A 20,660-nucleotide genomic window follows, 5' to 3' on the forward strand; every position below is an offset into this window, starting at 1 on the left:
AAAAATGAAAGAAATCGGATAATAACCACGCCCACGTCCCATACAAAGGTTAGGTTGAAAATTACTAAAAGTGGATTAACTCACTAACGAAAAACGTCAGAAACACTAAATTTCAGATGGAATTAAAATGACAGTCCTTGTTTTCCTTACTTGTTTTTGTTATTTTTTGTTTATTTTTCATCAATTTGATGTTGCGATTGATATTTTTTTGTTTTTCAGTTTTGTTTTCATTTTTTTGAAATGATCGCCTACTTTGATGTTTTCAATAATAAATTTGTGTTTTGGAATGTCAATTGCGTTTTTTTACTACAGTTTATTAACTTTTTGTTGCTGACCATACATAACGTACTTCACCCTTGTGTACTAGTTCTTTACAATGCAGAATACTTTTTAAAGTACTTATACATATTTAATATGTTTCTTATTTTTGTTTTTATAAGTGCAAATTCCGCAAATTTTCGATCCGCAGCGGCTGAACTGTGGGGTAGTGTGATTAGATTAAACACAAACTTGGATAAATCAATGAAACAAAACTTATTCAGACCATTTTTAATGGGACTAACGCGTTGGTACGGTAATCTTAAATGTATTGACATCCATATCTTGTTTTTCAAAGTATTATCAATCAACCTAAGTAACTTCCATTGAGTTATTATCGAGAGAATCGGAATCACAAACCTTTAATTTTTTTAAATTTTGAGTTCATGGTTGTTGTTCATAATGTTTTTCCAAAAGAACATTACTTGGCGTTATAATATTTAAAAGCTGCACATCTTCCCGGTAAAAATCAAATCTCGATTTGATTTGGTCTAAAAACTCAATATAAAATTCAAGAACGTTAGTTTTAATCTCACTTATTTCATTATCGCACATTAATTAACTTTTAATATATTCTTCACAGTTTGTTCCAACAAATACTTTTGAAACATGGAGATTATGTTTTGTATCTTTATATTTAATACATATGTATATTGCTGAAAATTTTGTTGTCAAAATAATAATAAATATAATAATATGGCCACCGATAACTTTCGGACTGAATATCCTTATTTAAAATACTAATAATTGGGAGTACATACGTTGAAAATAAAAAATAGGCTTAGATCATAGTGTTTGTTTAATCTGCGGATCGAATGCGGATCGATCAAAGTATGCAATATTTAGGGAACAAATTTTAAGATTAACATGATTTGCAGTTATATACATCTGATAAATTATTTTGCTTACTAAAACTTTTAACCAAACTACCAAAGCCAAATGAAACTACCAATTTTGGTCCGTTCGGATCAAAACGCAACGTTGTTGTAGGTATGCTTACCATTTCGAGCATCTCGTTTACAAAAATTCGTTGATTATAGTGGTATTGCATTTGCTCATTCAAAGTATTTATCATCAGCTGATCCAAACCGTTTCTATGAAAACATTCAAATCCGAACATATCATGCACAACGACGGCGTTAGTGTCCCCACTAGTTATGGAAAAAATAATAATCCATTAATAAACATACATACATATGTTTCTGAAATCTTAGTTTAATATATATACAACAAAACATGAACTATATGAAGTTAACTATTTATACACGGTATATTATATGTGTATATATTAGTAGTAGAATATGGAAGAGGTGCTAAGAAATTTAAAGTTATGTACATATGTATATGGTGGCTAGACCAAGATCTCGATAATTACGAAACTCATTATACTCTGTGTATGGAGGTTGGTGTAAATCATTGATGTTCGGCCTTGAGCTACTATAGGAATCTTGAAGTTTAGGGTTCTTGGTCTTGAAAGATTGTACGGTTTGCACGAATTGGAAAAATCCTACACTAAAACACATATACAGTAGGGTGGAGCGATTTTACTTTTTTTTTTTGATTTTTGCTCCGGCATAGCTGGTTTAGGTAAAAATGAAATGAAATTAAAAGAAAAATCAGTAATCTCGTGCTATGTTTAGAAGTGCCCCCATCGACAGGAAGTTTTGAGAATTTATCTCAAATACTCATATATTCGTAAGTTTGATAAACGATATTTGATGTTCTCAGCGGTTCTATGTTAGAGTTAGATAGAAATAAATGACCTAAACATGCGAGTTACGTATCAGGGGGAGGGAGGTATTACTTTCTTTACACCCACCGATAGAGTGATAGTGACTTTTAGAGTTGTCGCGCGCTTACAGCAGTTCTCTTGTTCGCCGTCGTTAATTTGTTACATCGAATTTTACAGCTGGAATCGGGAAATTTACTGTAAGTAGTATATATTCATGCTTGCTGCTACTTGTAGCTTAGTTTATAACTGTAATTAGTACTTATTACTTGTCTTAATAACCGATGACGAGCTGACCTGTCTTTGGTTTGTCGGAGTAGTTACTTGTTTCTCAAATACCTACATGAAATGGTATCTGTTCATAAAACATTAATTAAATCCCGATAAAACAACAAACGACCCGACAGTTTTTGATATATCTGAAAGATTAGGAATTGTAGCTGTTTAAAATGGTCGTGTTCCAAAGGTGGAAGTAAGTTTCTTAGCTAGTTTCTTTGTAGATGTCGTGCAATTGTGAAGACTAAGAAAAAACTAGATAGAAAAGAAAAGATTTTATCGCGTAACACAGAGGTACACTATTTTGACAATCCCTGTTTTTTTTTTGTTCTTTGGCTGATGACTTTTCAATTGAAAGCAGCAGCTCATGTTATAGTTTTCTCGTACCATCTAGTCCTAACCAAAAAGACCCAGAACATGTCAAAGGTAAATTCTCGTTATTTAAATATTTTTGACCAGCGGTTTTTACAATTATGTAGACTTATGTGTTGTGCAAGCTTAAAGTTACTTTTTCTGATATGAGCTTTGCACATGTTCATTCAGTAAGAGTTCTCCGCAGAGAGAAATTGGCAAAAATCGTTTCCCGAAAAAAGTTATACAGGAGTGGTTATGCAAAAAGTGTTCAAAATTTATTTTATTTTAAAAATTTTCATGAGAAGTATTTAGTTTATTTATAATAATTTAATTTATGCCTATAAGCAACATCCTGTAACTAATGAACCAGGATACATAGGACTTTGAAATTTGTATCACTTCAATTTGAGTTAAGACTAATATATATTTGTCCTAAAAAAATGTTTGCTCCGCCCATTTTAATTCGGGCATGAGCAGGTTAAGCAGTGATCACTGTATAAGAATACTATATTGCAACAAGCAAGATAGCAGCGAAATATTTGTGAGTATATGTAATATGCATGAAATGTTATACAAGAGCAAAAAAATCCCCCAAAAATGTCAAAATGTTGTTGGCTTATTCTTTTATTGTTGTTATCTTTAACACCATTTCATTTATTTATATTAGAAAATTAGTACAACTAATAATTCAAAAATTATGATTCGATGCCACTTCGATTAATAGTGACGTTATTTGCATTTCTTTACAAAAGCACTAAAGTAAATGTTCATACAATGCGAAATCTAATTTGGAAAACTTGCAGCGATATTATTTTTTTTTTTTTTACATCTATTTATTATATCACTGAATTCGAAATGACTGAAACATTCCCAATTCTCAAAGATTAATAAATTAAAATTATGCTTGGAATATTTATTATTTTCAAAATGCAAAATTCAAAATTAATATTTCAGCAAATGGTCTTGATATAATGACATATAAAAATCATGGTTGGAATAACCACAGCTAAACTTTGCACCAGAGAAGATGCGTAAATGAAAATTTAAAAACCGAGGTTGTGTCCTTACAGAGATCAATTAGTAATTTATTGATATATAATTGATTATGTTAAGTCTATCGGTAAGGCGTCAAATATCATATCACCAGTTCTTCGATCTGTGTCCAATTAAAGTATTAGGATTTCTTTGATGTTTGTTTACATTCAAAGAGGTTGTGTCCTTACAGAGATCAATTAGTAATTTATTGATATATAAACTAAAATAGAACGAATATTGTTATACTTACAAGACAGCGCGGGGAAATGATAAATTCATATTTATCTTATTAATTATCCAATCGACGAGCCGACAATATATTGTCGATGCCACAGCATCCCTAGCATCACGAGCTTCTTCAGTACTGTATTGTCGCCTCTCTGCTATGCCGCCTTTGACCATAATAAAATTGGTTAATGACCACATGTACTTTTTCTCGTCTACGCGCAATAACTCTGCTATGCGTGTAACCATTTCGGTATTTTCTACTTCAGCGTATTTACCAGAAGTTCGGAATCGAATGTTGCCAATATTTAAAATAGCAGCAAGAACCTGTTGAGATATTATCATATAAGCTAAAGTCACAAACTTTAAGTCAACAATGCAACAACAAAATAAGATAATTCAGTTATTGAATTTTATATAAATACAAATTGTTTAAGAATACTAATTTAATTTTAGTCCTAATTTTTTTTTGATATTATGTTTGTTTAAGCATATTTAAAGTTACTTTACTTGAAATTCCTACAAACTTCTATAAATAGCGAAGGACTGCCATCTTCTTTATTCTGATGTCATTTGTGTATGATCAATAAATTCGGGAGAAAACTGGCTTAAATTCTATTGACAATTTGGCAGAATTTTCAGATCAATCAATTGTTTTCGCATTTGGAAAGAATCTAACAGAGTTTGATCAAATTTCGGAAAGTGTGCGTTGTTTGCGGGGAATCCGGGGAAATTTAGCTGCTGGAAAAAGGAGTCTAAATGAGATATAGCCCTTGAGTGTTACAATACTCCATTCGATTGGGAACAATTCCTCAATGTTTGGCTCTCTTATGTGCCGATAAAAGAGTTCTGGGAAGATTATAATATGAAATGATATCCTTAAATAGGCGGTTCTAGGCACTATGACAAACTTGATCTCCATTTTTAAATATTTATTACATCCAGTATCGTAGACATAATTGTTCTTCATACAAATAATATAAGGCCCAGGAAATATGTCATAAATGGCCGGAACAGATGTCGCAACTTGGATGAAACTGTGACAGAAATGGTAAATCTGCTCCTGAGTTATGCGCCAACAATTGAAACCCTATCTACGCACCGACGCGTCGTTGACGGCTAACCAATATAATCCGATTTAGAAGAGAATTTGATTTTATAACACCAACATTTCGACTAATAGAAATGTAAATTGCAACCAGCGGAGACATGCTCATGAACAACATAGGCATGTTTCAGTCCATATAATAGGTGTTCAGTAATTATATGATGTTTTTATACGACTCCAACACCAAAAAATTTATATTGGAACACAAGCATACAAAGTACGTGCGGGATATCTAGGCGAGAATATTGTTCTTAAAACGGTGGGAAAATATATTGGTTCTAGTCGATCATTATATGCTGATATATTTGTTCGTCATATGCAAAAAAATTCAATTGTATAAAGCAACAGTATTCACACCACAGGTACTTCTGCTTTGAAAGACATATGTATATAAGTTAACAATAATTAACTGAATCAGTCTAGTGCAATCCAGCATCTTGCACGAACATTGCAGTCAACTAAAATTAGTGCAGCGGCGTTAACGGCAGCAGCGACGCTACTAATGCTAAGTTACGAATAAGTTATTAATTGTAGTTGGCAACCCTTGCCTACATACATACGTATACTAAGATTTGGCTTCTATGTTTATTTTACAGTTTAATGTTTCGTTTCAATTACCCTATAAATTATCGCGAGCTTCACATTATGTAAAAGTGTCAACTGTAAAGTGCCTGCTTACTTGTTTGTGCGACTTGTATGTTTGTCATTTCTCTCTCTTTCGCATAGGCTCTTAGTTAGTTTAATGAGCTTATGTACTTGTTCCCCTTTTCCTAGCTGTGCTGATCTATACGGTAAATGCAGATGCCTTTGTGCATATATGCTACCGCACATCACGTTTAAGGCACATTGTTCGATCAGCCAGCAACGAGAAAAGACTCATTAGTGAAGTAAATCAATTTATACGGAATTCAATTTGTTGCGTTAATCCTTAAATAATTTACCGGTAGTCGACAACACCAGTCGCTACCACATAACCGCGAATTTGGAAATCATTGTGTGGGAGTTCACCGAAAGTTACATTTGACGAGTTAGATAATCCTGCAGCAAGGAAAGCTACACCAACGAGAGGCGATACAAAGAAAAATAACTGGCGTCCAACACAACGACACGTGTGGTTTTCGCAGCTTCAATAATATTTTTGAAGGAAGAGAAAAAGGAACACCATTATGGAGACTTCTAAATCTGGAACATGTAAGTGAAACCTTTTTTCATTCCGCCTATGTTATTTTTTGCAAGTGTGATTGCGATTGGAGGTAAAAACAATTGAATTAAGTAATTTATTTGTAAACAATAAAATATAATCGCGGTAATAGTGTTTTTTTGTCGAACAACAAGATTGTTTTTCATAGCATTTGATTTCCTACACAACGTATAGCGTTTCTCTTTTTTCTAAAAAAAAAAATTAACATTTATTCTGCCTGTATTCGGATTTTCAAATTGTTGAGAGTTGACCAACGTAATAGGAAAACGTTTTTTGTTCTTTGTATAATGTTGAAATGTGAAGAAGCAGCATTTTCATTGAGAAAGGAAAACGCTAATACATTGAGTTACATCACATTTTTTTTCGAGCGTGTGTATTTAATATATTAACTATAACTGTATGAGCCACCTCGAGATTCACCTTACCTTATCAAAAGCAATCCGACATTCAGTATAGGACAGGTAAAAACCCCTATTTTAATAGGGATCAAGGAAACCGTTCCTTAAAACGCGACCAGGTTGAGAAAACGGAGGTGGACCCGTCCTCTATGTTCCGTCAAAATACCAGTTTTCAACGACAATAAAATCAAAATCAAGTTTCGCAGAACTTAAGTCCACCTATAACACACCCCTTTGGCAATAATCAGCCACAAAATGTGTTCAAGAGGCCTGCAAATTCTCAAAGAATGTCTAATTTCAGACGCCAGAGAGTAAACCACTTGACACAAGAAAATCAATATGATCAAGCCGCCAATAGTGCAGCAGCAGAAATAGAAGCTGAATATGAAACATATGCTCCTAATTTTTTAGCGGAGAGTCCCTGCTTCCGTTCATCCAGCGAAAAGTAGCAGGAAAATCAATGAAATTTTTAATCGATACCGGTGCGTCAAAAGGTTACGTAAAACCAAACGTAGGTCTTCTAGCCTCTGTTCCGGTACAAAATTCGTTTGTAGTTAAATCAATTCACGGCTTTAATAAAATCGAAAATAAAAGTTTCATTAATACGTTTGGCATCAATACGCCTTTTTCACGATTTTTGACGGCATAATTGGACTCGATCTACTAACACAGGCGGGAGCAACTATTAATCTTATGTTAGAATTGATTCACTTTAATGGTGAATCTGAAACTTTGAGGTTCCACAAATGTGCTCAAGTTAATTTCACCAAAATTGAGGACATCGAAGTTCCACCAAATATTCCAACGGAGTTTTTACAAATGATGACAAGGCATTTGAAGGCGTTAGCCAAGAGAAGGACGATGTGATCAAAGATACCTTCTATGAGCGCCAAGAGCGTACCTCTGCGCTGCCCCCGCCACGATGTCAAAATCGTGCTTGGCGATTTCAACGCTTATAAGGTTCTATCGAGCGTACTGTGTGAAAGACTAAAGCACACCGTCAACTAACTGATTGGATCTTATCAGTGTGGCTTTAGACCTGGACAACAACTGACCAGATTTTCACCATGCGCCAAATCTTGGAGAATGCCCGTGAAAAGAGGATCGACACACACCATCTATTTGTCGACTTTAAAGCTGCTTTTGACAGCACGAAAAGGAGCTGCCTTTACGCCGCGATGTCTGAATTTGGTATCCCCGCAAAACTAATACGGCTGTGTAAGCTGACGTTGAGCAATACCACTCCGATGGAAGGACCAGGTGGAGAAGGACCTGTCTTCCCTTGGTATTACCAATTGGCGCTGTTGTGAACTCGGCTATAACCGCATAGGCGGTGTCTACGCCAGTCAAGAAGAAGAAGAAGCAACTTGTTTGAATTACGATAATTTCTAGGTCTTACAAGCTCCTACAAATGCTTCACCAAGAATTTCGTTGCAATAGCAAGACCTTTAACAAATCTGTTTGACGAGACTCAGAGGTCTGTGTTTGACAAACTCAGGAAATCCTAGCATCTGAAGAAGTTATTCTTCATTACCCAGATTATTCAAAACCATTTGATCTAACTACTGATGCTTTCTAAATTGGCATAGGCGCGATACTATCTCAAGGAAACAGACCCATAACAATGATCTCGCGGACGTTAAAGGATAAAGAGGTAAATTATGCGACGAATGAAAGGGAGCTATTGGCCATCGTTTGGGCTCTGGACAGCCTACGACAATTTCTCCACGGCAAGAGTGATATAAGAATTTACAGGGATCACCAGCCCCTTGTCTTTGCGGTCTCAGATCGAAACCCTAATCCCAAGATATAACGCTGGAAAGAGCGAATTGAAGAGAGTGGAGCTAAAGTATTTTACAAACCAAGGAAAGAAAAGTATGTAGCAGACGCCATATCGCTTCAAAATATGAACACCTTACAGGAATCAATACTATCCGATGCGGTGACGGCTCACAGTGAATTATCTCTAACTCATGTGATTGAAGCTACGGACAAGCCGCTGAATTGTTTCAGGAATCAAATAATTGTCGAAGAGTCATCCACACCCAGAAAACGTGCATTCATTTTTTGGTGCTAAGACTCGACATCAGATAACATTTAACGACTGGAATATGCTTCTAACGTTAGTAAAAGAAGTTGTAAAGCCGGACGTAGACGACTTTCCCTGCTACGAAATTCAGGCACTGTAAAAATATGGTAACAGACGCTGTGAACAAGGACGAGCAAAAAGAGATTGCACCAATGGAATATAATAGGGCACATAGAGCTGCCCAAGAAAATATAAAACAGATTATTATTTCCCAAAAATGGGCAAGATTGCAGCAGAAGTTGTTATGAACTGCAAAGTGTTCAAAAAGAAACAGGAAATGGGTGTTACACCTATTTTCTCGCGTGTATGAGAACTGATTCAGTGCAGAACTGATAGAAAATCGACATTAACTCTAGAACTCCAAAACGGATCAACGCTCATACAAATACAGTTAATCAAAGTATTAATGCATAAAAAGATACTTCTCATTTTTATGAAAATCTTTTAACTCGATATAAAGTACTTACTCTGAAAATTCAAACCTTAATGATTGCAATCATCCTGGCAAAATTTAACATAATAAACGGAGTCATTAATGACGCAGGTGATTTTGAAACGGTTATGAAAGAAAGTGTCACAGGAGTTACAATAACTTAATTACTTTGTATAGCTAGGATTAAGGTTTTAGCAAATAAGAAAATAATAAAGTTTGTAATCGGTTTTCTTAGACTTAAGTTATAATGTAAAATGATTACTAATTGCTGCTATAAAATATGGCATCTCCAATGACTACCCGAAGAGACTATTAAACTGGCGGCTTCAGAGCAGCTCAATGTAACTTTCCAGCACTCACTCTCAAGCCTACCATTTCTTCACAAGCTATGTAAGTGAAAGAACTTTACGACGTATCTTTGAATTTCGTGTGCGAGCGATTATTACACCATTTGCAACTACAGTAATATGAACCACCATCTCCGTTGTTCATGCCAGATGAACACAACCCTGCATTGTCCTATAATACGAATTAAAGGGCAATGCAATAATGCACAACAGCGCCAACATAACCCGCGAATATACACAACAACAAGAATAACAACCCAAGAAGAGAAGAAAGAACCCACGGACGGACAAAAAGCGCCAAACCGGATCACCCCAGGAAAACAACAAACCCAATAGAGGATCATCAAATCATCGCGGGATTATCCACCCAACTCGAAGGTTATATTTATAAATATTGTTTATAATTAATCCTAAATTGCGAATGATCTACTAACAAACATACATTTAGACCCACTCATTTGTATAACTAATACACACACACACATTGTATACTCATTATACCCTACTCACCCAAATACACTAAATTCAATTTATATTTAAAACTAATCATCTTATTTTATTTGGCACACCGGCAACTCAACGTCGAGTACCTCGACATCCGTAATCGCGATTGGGTCGTTCATCTCACTAAAGCTCAGACATCGAAAAGAAACTTCGGAAGTTGGAATGATTGGGAATGGCTTAGGACGCCCATGTTTTGAAAGAGGGAGTAGTTAACAATAGTTAAGATCTGGTTTCTATGTTTATTTTACAGTTTAATGTTTCGTTTCCATTACCCTTTAAATTGTCGTGAGCTTCACATTTAGGCAATTCACAAGCTTTGTTGTATGTCATATGTCATATTTTAATATTCTTAAAAAATACGACACTTGTGAGAACCCTTAACTGTTGTATGTTATATTTTGTTGTACGAAGTTTTGGCACAAAACGCCCCACCCACCGACCGCCCACACTGCCACGAGTGTGTCCCAAAAAAACCGGTTCCTAAAAGTAACCGGTTACTGCAGTACTAGGCATATGCCGCAAAAAACCGAAAAAATTCGGCAGCAAGTGGGTAGGGGTATAGAATAGCGAACTCAAGAAACATACCACGCAGTGTATCAGTCATATTTTAATTTTGCATGTGAAACAACAACAGTGTTGGTATGACAGTCATAAAAAAATATGACACACTATGACACCTTGTGAATACCCTAATTATGTACATTGTGTCAACTGTAAAGTGCCTGCTTACTTGTTTGTGCGATTAGTATGTTTGTAATTTCCCTCTCTTTCGCATAGGCATGTAAGCGCGAACTCTTAGTTAGTTTAATGAGCTTATGTAGTTGTTCCCCTTTTCATAGCTGTACTGATCTATACGGTATATCACGTTTAAGGCACATTGTTCGATCAGCCAGCAACGAGAAAAGACTCATTAGTGAAATAAATCAATTTATACGGAATTCAATTTGTTGCGTTAATCCTTAAATAATTCACCGGTAGTCGACAACACCAGTCGCTACCACATAACCGTGAATTTGGAAATCATTGTGTGAGAGTTCACCGAAAGTTACATTTGACGAGTTAGATAATCCTGCAGCAAGAAAAGCTACACCAACGAGAGGCGATACAAAGAAAAATAACTTATATATATGTATATATATATACATATATATAGTCAGTGTTTTTCTATCACGTCAAGTTTTTTTGCTACAGCTTATAGTAATGAGACCACTCCCAGCAGTGTGCTGCTTAGATCATAAAACGGGGTACGCTCTTCTATGGACGGAAGTTTAATTTTTTTTATTTGGAATAAGTGAATATCGCTGTAGGAGAATAGCAGCAGGTTCATGTTTGTGCCGACAATCGTCTAGACGGTAGTTGGGACATGTATGAACCTGTCGTTAGTGACTTACGGCGTCATTCTCTTCTTCCCATTCGAGCAAGTTCAGTTTCGCGCGAGATTGTGTGGTGAGTCGTTGTTTGTGCTCATACGTAACGTCCGGTTTTTTAAACAAGGATTTTTTTACATTTATTTCTGAGAACAACTTCTCTTTCCTTTAGATCATGTCTGTCTCTGGCATTTCACGTTGAAGGTGTATAAACAGTGCTGATTCGTTTTGCTATATTTGTGGCAGTTTTACTATTCCAAGTCAAAGAAGAAACATTAGTCCATTTGTCAGGCAAGCCTATTTAGCGTATTTTAATATTAAAATCGGTGATCAGAATAAAGCTTGGGCCTCTCACAAGGTGCTTGGGCCTCTCACAAGGTGTGTGTGTCGAGAGTTTACGAATGTGGACTAACGATGAAGACTTTGAAAATGAAGTGACTCTGCTCGAAAGGGATTTGATCAGGATGAGTTGAATGATTTGGCACGAGATTTAGGACTATCCAAAAAAGCTTCAGAGCTGATGGCATCCAGACTATATGAGAAGAACTTGCTTGAAAAAGGAGCTACGGTATCCTACTTTCGATCCAGAGAAAGTGAATTTCTGCCATACTATCGAAATGACTCAGGATTTGTGTATTGCTGTAACGTACAAGGCTTGATGAATGTGTTGGGAATTCCAATTGTGTATGTGGGACAGCAGAGCTCGTGAGAAGCATTGGGTGCAGTCGAATAGGCCGCCAAGATCTGAGCTAAAACCTAGTGATCCGAACATTCTACATCAACCACTTGTCGACAGGAAGAACATTGAATTCCCTCCTCTACATATAAAGCTTGGGCTTATGAAACTTTGTCCTCTGAAGGGGACTGTAGATGTTTGACTGAAGATGGGATGAGCACAAGCGAGATTGTCCACAAACTGATTGAATATTGATGTCCGGGTTTGAGAAAACCATGTTATCCCTTCTACAATGACAATTTCACTATACAAAAAATGTGATTTAATAGCATTTGTTCAAATTAAATTACAATTTGAGAACAGTATATTCAGTATAATTTTTATACTCTCGCAACCTGTTGCACAGAGTATCATAGTTTGGTCACATAACGGTTGTTTGTGTCACTAAGAAATATAAGAGTTAGATATGGGGTTATATATACATAAATGATCAGGATGACGAGTAGATTTGAAATCCGGATGTCTGTCCGTCCGTCTGTCCGTCTGTCCGTGCAAGCGATAACTTGAGTAAAAATTAAGATATCTTAATGAAACTTGGAACACATGTTCCTTGGCACCCTGAGGAGGTTGCTTTCGAAAATGGGCAAAATCGGTCCACTGCCACGCCCACAAAATGGAGGAAACCGAAAACCTATACAGTGTCATAACTAAGCCATAAATAAAGTTATGAAAATGAAATTTGGAACATAGGATCCCATTAGGGAGGGGCACATTTGGATGTAATTTTTTTGGAAAAGTGGGTGTGACCCCGCCCTCAAATAAGTTTTTTTGTATATAACTCGCAAACCAATAAAGCTATATAAGCCAAACTTTCTGCAGTCGTTTCTTTTAGCCATTTCCTTATACAGTCCAAAAATGAAAGAAATCGGATAATAACCACGCCCACCTCCCATACAAAGGTTAGGTTGAAAATTACGAAAAGTGGGTTAACTCCCTAACGAAAAACGTCAGAAACACCAAATTTTACATAAGAAATGGCAGAAGAAAGCTGCACTGAGATTTTTTTACAAAATGGAAAATGGGCGTGGCGTCGCCCACTTATGGGTCAAAAACCATATCTCAAGAACTATTCGACCGATTTCAATGAAATTCGGTATATAACACTTTCTTGACACCCTGATGACACGGGTGGAATATGGGCGAAATCGGTTCACAACTACGTCTACTTCCCATATAACCCAATTTTGAATTCCATCTGATTCGTTCACTTTATAATGTATTCATAACTAACCAATGAAGCTAGCGGAATAAAACTTTACACAAATACTGTATTTGAGCTGTGACATCACTTGTGGAAAAATTGTCAAAATCGGACCATGACTTTTCAAGGCCCCTGATATCAAACATGAAGAACTCAGTGCCTAAGGTTAATTTTTCACCGAAAATATAGGTAAATCCCTCAGATATTTTAATGTAATTCATTCCCTCTGAATTTTTTTCTTATAACAGTTTCTCTCTGTACCTGAAATGGTAAAAATCGGGTCATAACTTCCCCCAGATCCTATATACCTAGTTATAAGTAATATTAAATTAAGTGATCGTATAGTCTTCGATACATTGTATCTTGGTGGTGAAAACGAGTGAAATCGGTTTAGGAATTAGCTCAGTCCCCATATACTATTTATGATGATTTTCGTTATTCTATTGAACTTTATGCCGAATATATGGGTCGAATTGTGTTGTCTTTATAAAATTACATCAATAAATTGCGAGAGTATAAAATGTTCGGTTACACCCGAACTTAGCCCTTCCTTACTTGTTCATCTTTACTTTGTTTCGTAAGGATATTTTATATGACTATTGGGAGAAAGAGTGTATTCTGTAGCTTAAAAAGTTGATGTGCTAGACAAAAAACGAGGTTGATTCAGAGGCCAAAAGTGACTCAAAAACAAATATTAAATCGAAGTCAACAAAAATTGTGTTCCCCAGTGTTATTTGTGATGAACGATATTGGTATTTGTAAGTCACTGTGATTTTATATTGCTATTGCGATCGCAAATCATAGAATTTACAGATATTTTCAGACAGTGATTTCACTGTAATATTGCTCATCACTACTAAGTACGAGGGAGCTAGAGGATTTGGCTAAGCACTCCACCTGCGCCTTAAGTTAGTTCATAATACGCAATGAAAAAGATAAGAAAATTAAGAAAATTTAAAAATTACGCACAACCATTGCATATTAAGAATAAACAAGTAAGGAAGGGCTAAGTTGGGTTGTGTCCGAATATTTTATACTCTCGCAATTTATTTATTTAATTTTATTAATATTATATAATACAAAATTTTACCCACATAATCGTCATATATATGTACGATATATAGGGGCCCTGAAAACCTATGGTCCGAATTCGGCGATTTTTAGAATGGGGCTGTCATTCTATAACTGCAGTATTTATGCAAAGTTCTGTTCCGATATTTTTACTAGTGCTTACTTTACATATTGTAAAGTAAACTATTCAGGTCGACTTCAATGTTCTAGTAGACGTGGTTGTAAACCGATTTGGCCTATTTTCCCAACATATAATTGGGATGCAAGGAAAATATTAAAAACCAAATTTCATTGACATTGGTCGAGTAGCTTCGGAGATATTGTTTTTGACCAATAAGTGGGCGAGCCACACCCACTTAAAATTTTTTTAGTAGTTTTAAACATAACCTTTGTATGGGAGGTGGGCGTGGTTATAATCCGATTTTCTCCATTTTGGGAATGTATAAGGTAGTACCTAAAAGAAACGATTCTAGAAAGTTTGGTTGATATAGCTCAATCAGTTTACGAGATATGTACAAAAAACTTAGTAGGGGCCCGGGCCACGCCCACTTCTCCAAAAAAAATTATATCCAAATATGCCCCTTTATAGTGCGATCCTTTGTACTAAATTTTCTATCGATTTATTTATGGCTAGTTATGGCACTTTATGTGTTTCCGGTTTTCGCCATTTTGAGGGCGTGGCAGTGGTTCGATTCCAATTTTTGGGCTATAATTCATCCCACATTATTACTTTAAGACACAAACAATCAAAGATATATAAAAGTCACACGTGACGTTTAAGATAATTCACTCGATAGACCTCAACCTATACAACTCTTTTCTACATAACGTACAAACTTGTACATCGAATATTAACTTTTTATCACATTATAAAAAAATTAAGTCACTTGAACCCGTGGAAGTCAAGATGTCAAACCCCTACAAAATTTCAGAAACAAGTTCGAGGGCATCGATGTTTTCTGGCACAACGGCTGTTTTTGGACGACCTTCAAGGAATTGGTCTTTGAGCGAGCGTCGGCCACGATTGAATTCGTTGTACCAGTTTTTCACAGTGCTATAGGATGGTGCTTCATAGCCATACAAAGATTTTAGTTCATCGATGCACTCTTGTCGCGATAATCCACGTCGAAAGTTGTGAAAAATGATCGCACGAAAATGTTCACGAGTTAATTCCATTTTTTGGCCGAGATGAATTTTTTAATTCCCTGTAAATAAAACAATTCACGATTAAATGACAAAACGTTCTGAGTGATGTTATGCTAAAAAATGTCAAACTTTCCAATGGAAATGTCAGATTGCACCTGGCAACACTTAGTGTTGCCTAGACCAGAAATATATATAGCATCACTTAAAATAACTGTTCTGAAATTCATACGAATTGAATTCAGTGTCGAAATGAGAATTCGTTTGATTTTATTGCAAGTGTAACGGAATTCATATCTATTTCCACCATATCTTCATGTTTTAATTAAAAGCATATTTTTGTAAATAAAATGTTTTTTGCAACAATGCAATAAACGAATTTTGCTGTGAATATATTTTGGCATTTGGGAATCCAATACCTTAGTAAAGAAATTATATGGCCATAGCGAAACTTTGTTTTTTGTTTAATTATTTGTATTCATAGTTAGATCACATAGCAAAAATAAACTGAAATTCCTTAAGTATATGCGAAAAAATAAGAAGTAAAAATATGGTTCATAGAAATTATTTATATATGAATAAATTAGATTTCTAGATCAGGACGGGAATAATGAGCGACTTGTAGAGTTTGATTTTTGTTCGTCGAGAGAGGACTTTACTTTGCAATTGCCTACTCAGTCCAAAGTAACACCTGTTGGCAAGAGTGATTCTGCGTTGAATTTCAAGGCTGACATTGTTGGTGTTGTTAACGCTGGTTCCCAAGTAGACGAAACTATCTACTACTTCAAAGTTATGACTATCAACAGTGACGTGGGAGCCAAGACGCGAGTGCGCTGACTGTTTGTTTGATGACAGGAGATATTTCGTCTTGTCCTCATTCACCACCAGACCCATACGCTTCGCTTCTTTATCTAGTCTGGAAAAAGCAGAACAAACGGCGCGGTTGATATCAATATCATCGGCATACGCCAGCAGCGGTACACTCTTGTAGAAGATTGTACCTTCTCTATTTAGCTCTGCAGCTCATATTATTTTTTCCAGTAATAGATTGAAGAAGTCGCACGATAGTGAGTCACCCTGTCTGAAGCCTCGTTTGGTATCGAACGGCTCGGAGAGGTCCTTCCCGATCCTGACGGAGCTTTTGCAGGGTTACCAAATTCAGACATCGCGGCATAAAGGCAGCTCCTCTTCGTGCTATCGAAGGCAGCTTTAAAATCGACGAAAAGATGGTGAGTATCGATTCTTCTCTCTCGGGTCTTTTCCAAGATTTGGCGCATGGTGAATATCTGGGCCATTGTAGATTTTCCAGGTCTAAAGCCACACTGATAAGGTCCAATCAGTTCGTTGCCGGTGGGCTTTAGTCTTTCACACAATACGCTCGACAGAACCTTATACGCGATGTTGAGGAGGCTTATACCACGGTAATTGGCGCAGATTGTGGGGTCTCCCTTTTTTGGATTGGGCAGAGCACACTGAGATTCCAATCGTCAGGCATGCTTTCTTCCCACCATATTTTGTAAAGAAGCTGATGCATGCACCTTATCAGTTCTTCGCCGCCGTATTTGAATAGCTCGGCCGGTAGTCCATCGGCCCCCGCCGCTTTGTTGTTCTTCAAGCGGGTAATTGCTATTCGAATTTCTTCATGGTCGGGTAATGGAATATCTATTCCATCGTCATCGATTGGGGAATCGGGTTCGCCATCTCCTGGTGTTGTACTTTCACTGCCATTCAGCAGGTCGGAGAAGTGTTCCCCCATAATCCCAGTATGCTCTGGACATCCGTTACCAGATTAACTCCTCGGTCCCTACATGAAACCTTCTGTAAATCGCCTGATCTTTTCATAAAATTTTCGAGCATTACCTATGTCGGCCAGCTTTTCAAGCTTGTCATACTCACGCATTTCGGCCTCTTTCTTTTTACGTCTGCAAATGCGTCTCGCTTCCCTCTTCAGTTCTCGATATCTGTCCCACCCCGAACGTGTTGTGGTCTTTCGCAACGTTGCGAGGTAGGCAGTCTGTTTTCTCTCCACTGCGGAACGACAACTCTCATCGTACCAACTGGTTTTTTGGCGTTGGCGGAGACCAATTGTTTCGGCTGCAGCGGTATGCAATGAGTTTGAGATGCCGTTCCACATCTCTCTTATATCGAGATGCTGATGAGTGCTCTCAGAGAGCAGGAGTGCAAGTCGAGTAGAAAATCGTTCGGCTGTCGGTTGTGATTGCAGCTTTTCGACGTCGAACCTTCCTTGTGTTTGTTGACGGGCGTTCTTTGCTGCACAGATGCGAGTGCGTATCTTTGCTGCTACTAGATAATGGTCCGAATCAATATTTGGTCCTCGGAGTTACGCACGTCTAAAACACTGGAGACATGTCTTCCGTCTATCACAACGTGATCGATTTGATTACGTGTGTTTCGATCAGGAGACAGCCATGTTGCTTGATTAATTTTCTTGTGCTGGAATCTGGTGCTACAGACAACCATATTTCGGGCCCCAGAGAAGTCGATCAGCCTCAGGCCGTTTGGCGATGTTTCGTCATGGAGGCTGAATTTCCGACTGTTGTGCCAAAGACACCTTCTTTACCCACCCTGGCGTTAAAATCGCCAAGCACGATTTTGACATCGTGGCGGGGGCAGCGCTCATAGGTACTTTCTAGGCGCTCGTAGAAAGCATCTTTGGTCACATCGTCCTTCTCTTCCGTTGGAACGTGGGCGCAAATCAGCGATATGTTGAAGAACCTCGCTTTAATGCGGATTGTGGCAAGACGTTCATCCACCGGGGTGAATGCCAGGTTTTTTTATGTGGTGGGTCCCAAACCCTACGCACAACCGCAGAAGCGGCTTCGCCTTCTCACTTTAGCTCGCTTTCAAACGGATGTCTGTTGGCTACCCAGGGTATACTTGGTCTAAAACCGGAAGTCGAGAGCTGCTTGAATCATATGTAAAAGAATCGGTTCTGGCCACTCCCAAGTGAATGGCAATCAGAAACTTTCCTCACTTGCATGAACTTCTACATATGACCCCATCCCCCAGATGGGGGATATATAGTTATAATAAATTGAATAAATTGAACATATTTATTTATGTTTGGACTTTTAAAAATTCCTTTACCGTAGTTTGTCGCAAATTCCCTTGTTTCTCTTTTATAAACCAGTTTTCAAGATGGCTTTCCAAATTTTCGGCGTACTGAAATCCAGTAACGTCGTCACTAACGAATTTTTTAATGCGACGAAGTTGTTTTAGTGCTTCAGTGTATGATTTAATTTGACCCGCATCCTGAGCGCATACTTCATTTAGGTCTTCAGTTTCTCTGTCAGATAATTCGTCGGTAACCGCTTCGTCAATAACAATGTCAATATTATCATCTTCTATAGTAACAATTTCGTCGATTAACAAAAAGTCATCGGAATGCTGCCCTTGCCCATTTTCATTTAAAAGCTTTATCAAAGCCGATAACGTCGATATGGGAATATCGTCCTCTGCATCGAAGTCAGAAATTCCGTTCAAACTTTTTTGGAAACCAGCTTTTGAACAGTTTTTAATTGTTTCCATCGTTTCGTTGTCCCATGCAGTCTTAATAAAATAAATAGCCTCCAAAATGTCAAATATTTTTGAAGGAAATGAGCAGGAAAAAAGATCAACTTTATGTTATTAAGTTTAATATCTCGAGGGTGAGTTTTGGCATTGTCCAAAAATAGTAAAACTTTTCTCATCTGAGAGCCCATTTTTTTATCAAACGTTAGTAGCCACTCATAATTTCACGAGACATCTAAGTTTTGGGGTTTGACTTCCATTCAACTGGCAGACTTTATATATCGCATATATTTTAAACGCGCTTTTGCGATCACTAAAAGTTTTCCTTTATCTCCAGCCATATTGGCACACAATAACACTGTTAATCTTTCCTTCGATAACTTACCGCCAATGGATTTTTCGTATTTCAAGGCAAGAGTCTTATTTAGCAAAGCCCGGAAAAACAGTACAGTTTCATCTGCGTTAAATATATCTTCTGGTCTGTAGCCCAATAATAAGTCTGGTAGGTTTTGTTTGAATTGGATTAACTTCAGTAGATTCTTACATATGCATTTGAAAGTCACATTATGTCGTTTAAGCCATTTTTCCAACCATCCATTTGATGCCGAAAAAGTTTGAACTCCTAATTGACCCGCGATTTGTTTTGCTTTTTCCTTTATAATAGGGCCCGACACTGGTATATTTTGATTTCTGGCTTTGACAAACCACTCAAAACACAAATTGTCTATTTTTGAACCATCACTATTTAAGAAGTTTTTCTTTTTATTTAATTTTTATTTTTATTTTATTTACAGATAAATTTTCTTTCTCCAACACATTTAAAATTTCCATTTTTTCTTTAATAGAAAGTGTTTTCTTTTTTTTGGCATATTTTCCCGGTTAACACGACTTAAACGTTTTGCAAAGATAAATCAAATAAATCATATTTTTTTATTTTTTTTTAATGTTAATAGCTACAAATTGTTACATACATGTTTATGCTTGTCCTCACAGTTTAACATATGGTGTGTGTATGAGTATTACTCGTATATAGATTTCGGCTGTTCGGTTAGTTACTCTACATTTACTTCAATTATTGGTCTTCGTTGTCCTCAAATAAGAGTTTCGCGTCCGCCATCAGAGGTTTTTACTGTTTCTTTACACTTTCGTTCAGTAATCCAAGTTTCTTGTCCCTTGTCGTGAGGTCCGCGTCCGCTTTCGAGAGGTAATGAAAATAAAAAGCAGTAAAAAAGTGTCCGCGTCCGGTCACGAGAGAGTCCGGTTGTTAGAGTGGAATTTGTTCAGAAAACGCAAAGTAAAACTTGGTTCCTGAATTTTTGTCCGGTTAAGAGAGGGGTCCGCTTATTGGAGGTGTCCGCAAGTAGAGTTTTCACTGTATATTTATTATATAATAAATAATCTATAATATAAAAATGAATCGCAAAATGTGTTGCTAAGCGCATAACTCGAGAACCGCTGGACCGATTTCGCAAATTCTATTTTTAGGATGTTTCTAGAAGTACCGGGATGGTTCTTACGGAGAGAAAAATTTAAAAAATTGCCTGAAAAAGTCTTAAATCCACAATGTTCTAATCTGCCATACAAACAATTTATG

At 36.7% G+C, this 20,660-nt stretch overlaps 1 protein-coding gene across 2 annotated transcripts in view; it reads right to left on the reverse strand.

The window, feature by feature from the left end:
* Positions 1–20,660, reverse strand: part of LOC105219440 (neither inactivation nor afterpotential protein C) — a 123,891-nt gene that overhangs the window by 61,695 nt on the left and 41,536 nt on the right. For both annotated transcript variants that reach the window (XM_054226542.1, XM_054226543.1), the window contains exons 8-9: positions 3,963–4,264; positions 1,319–1,469 (exon numbers count right to left, since the gene is read on the reverse strand). In XM_054226542.1, coding sequence (XP_054082517.1) covers positions 1,319–1,469; positions 3,963–4,264 — 453 coding nt within the window. The remainder of the gene's footprint in view (positions 1–1,318; positions 1,470–3,962; positions 4,265–20,660) is intronic.

The sequence above is a fragment of the Zeugodacus cucurbitae genome, chromosome 3 (genome assembly GCF_028554725.1).
Source record: "Zeugodacus cucurbitae isolate PBARC_wt_2022May chromosome 3, idZeuCucr1.2, whole genome shotgun sequence".
Taxonomy (NCBI): Eukaryota; Metazoa; Arthropoda; class Insecta; order Diptera; family Tephritidae; genus Zeugodacus; species Zeugodacus cucurbitae.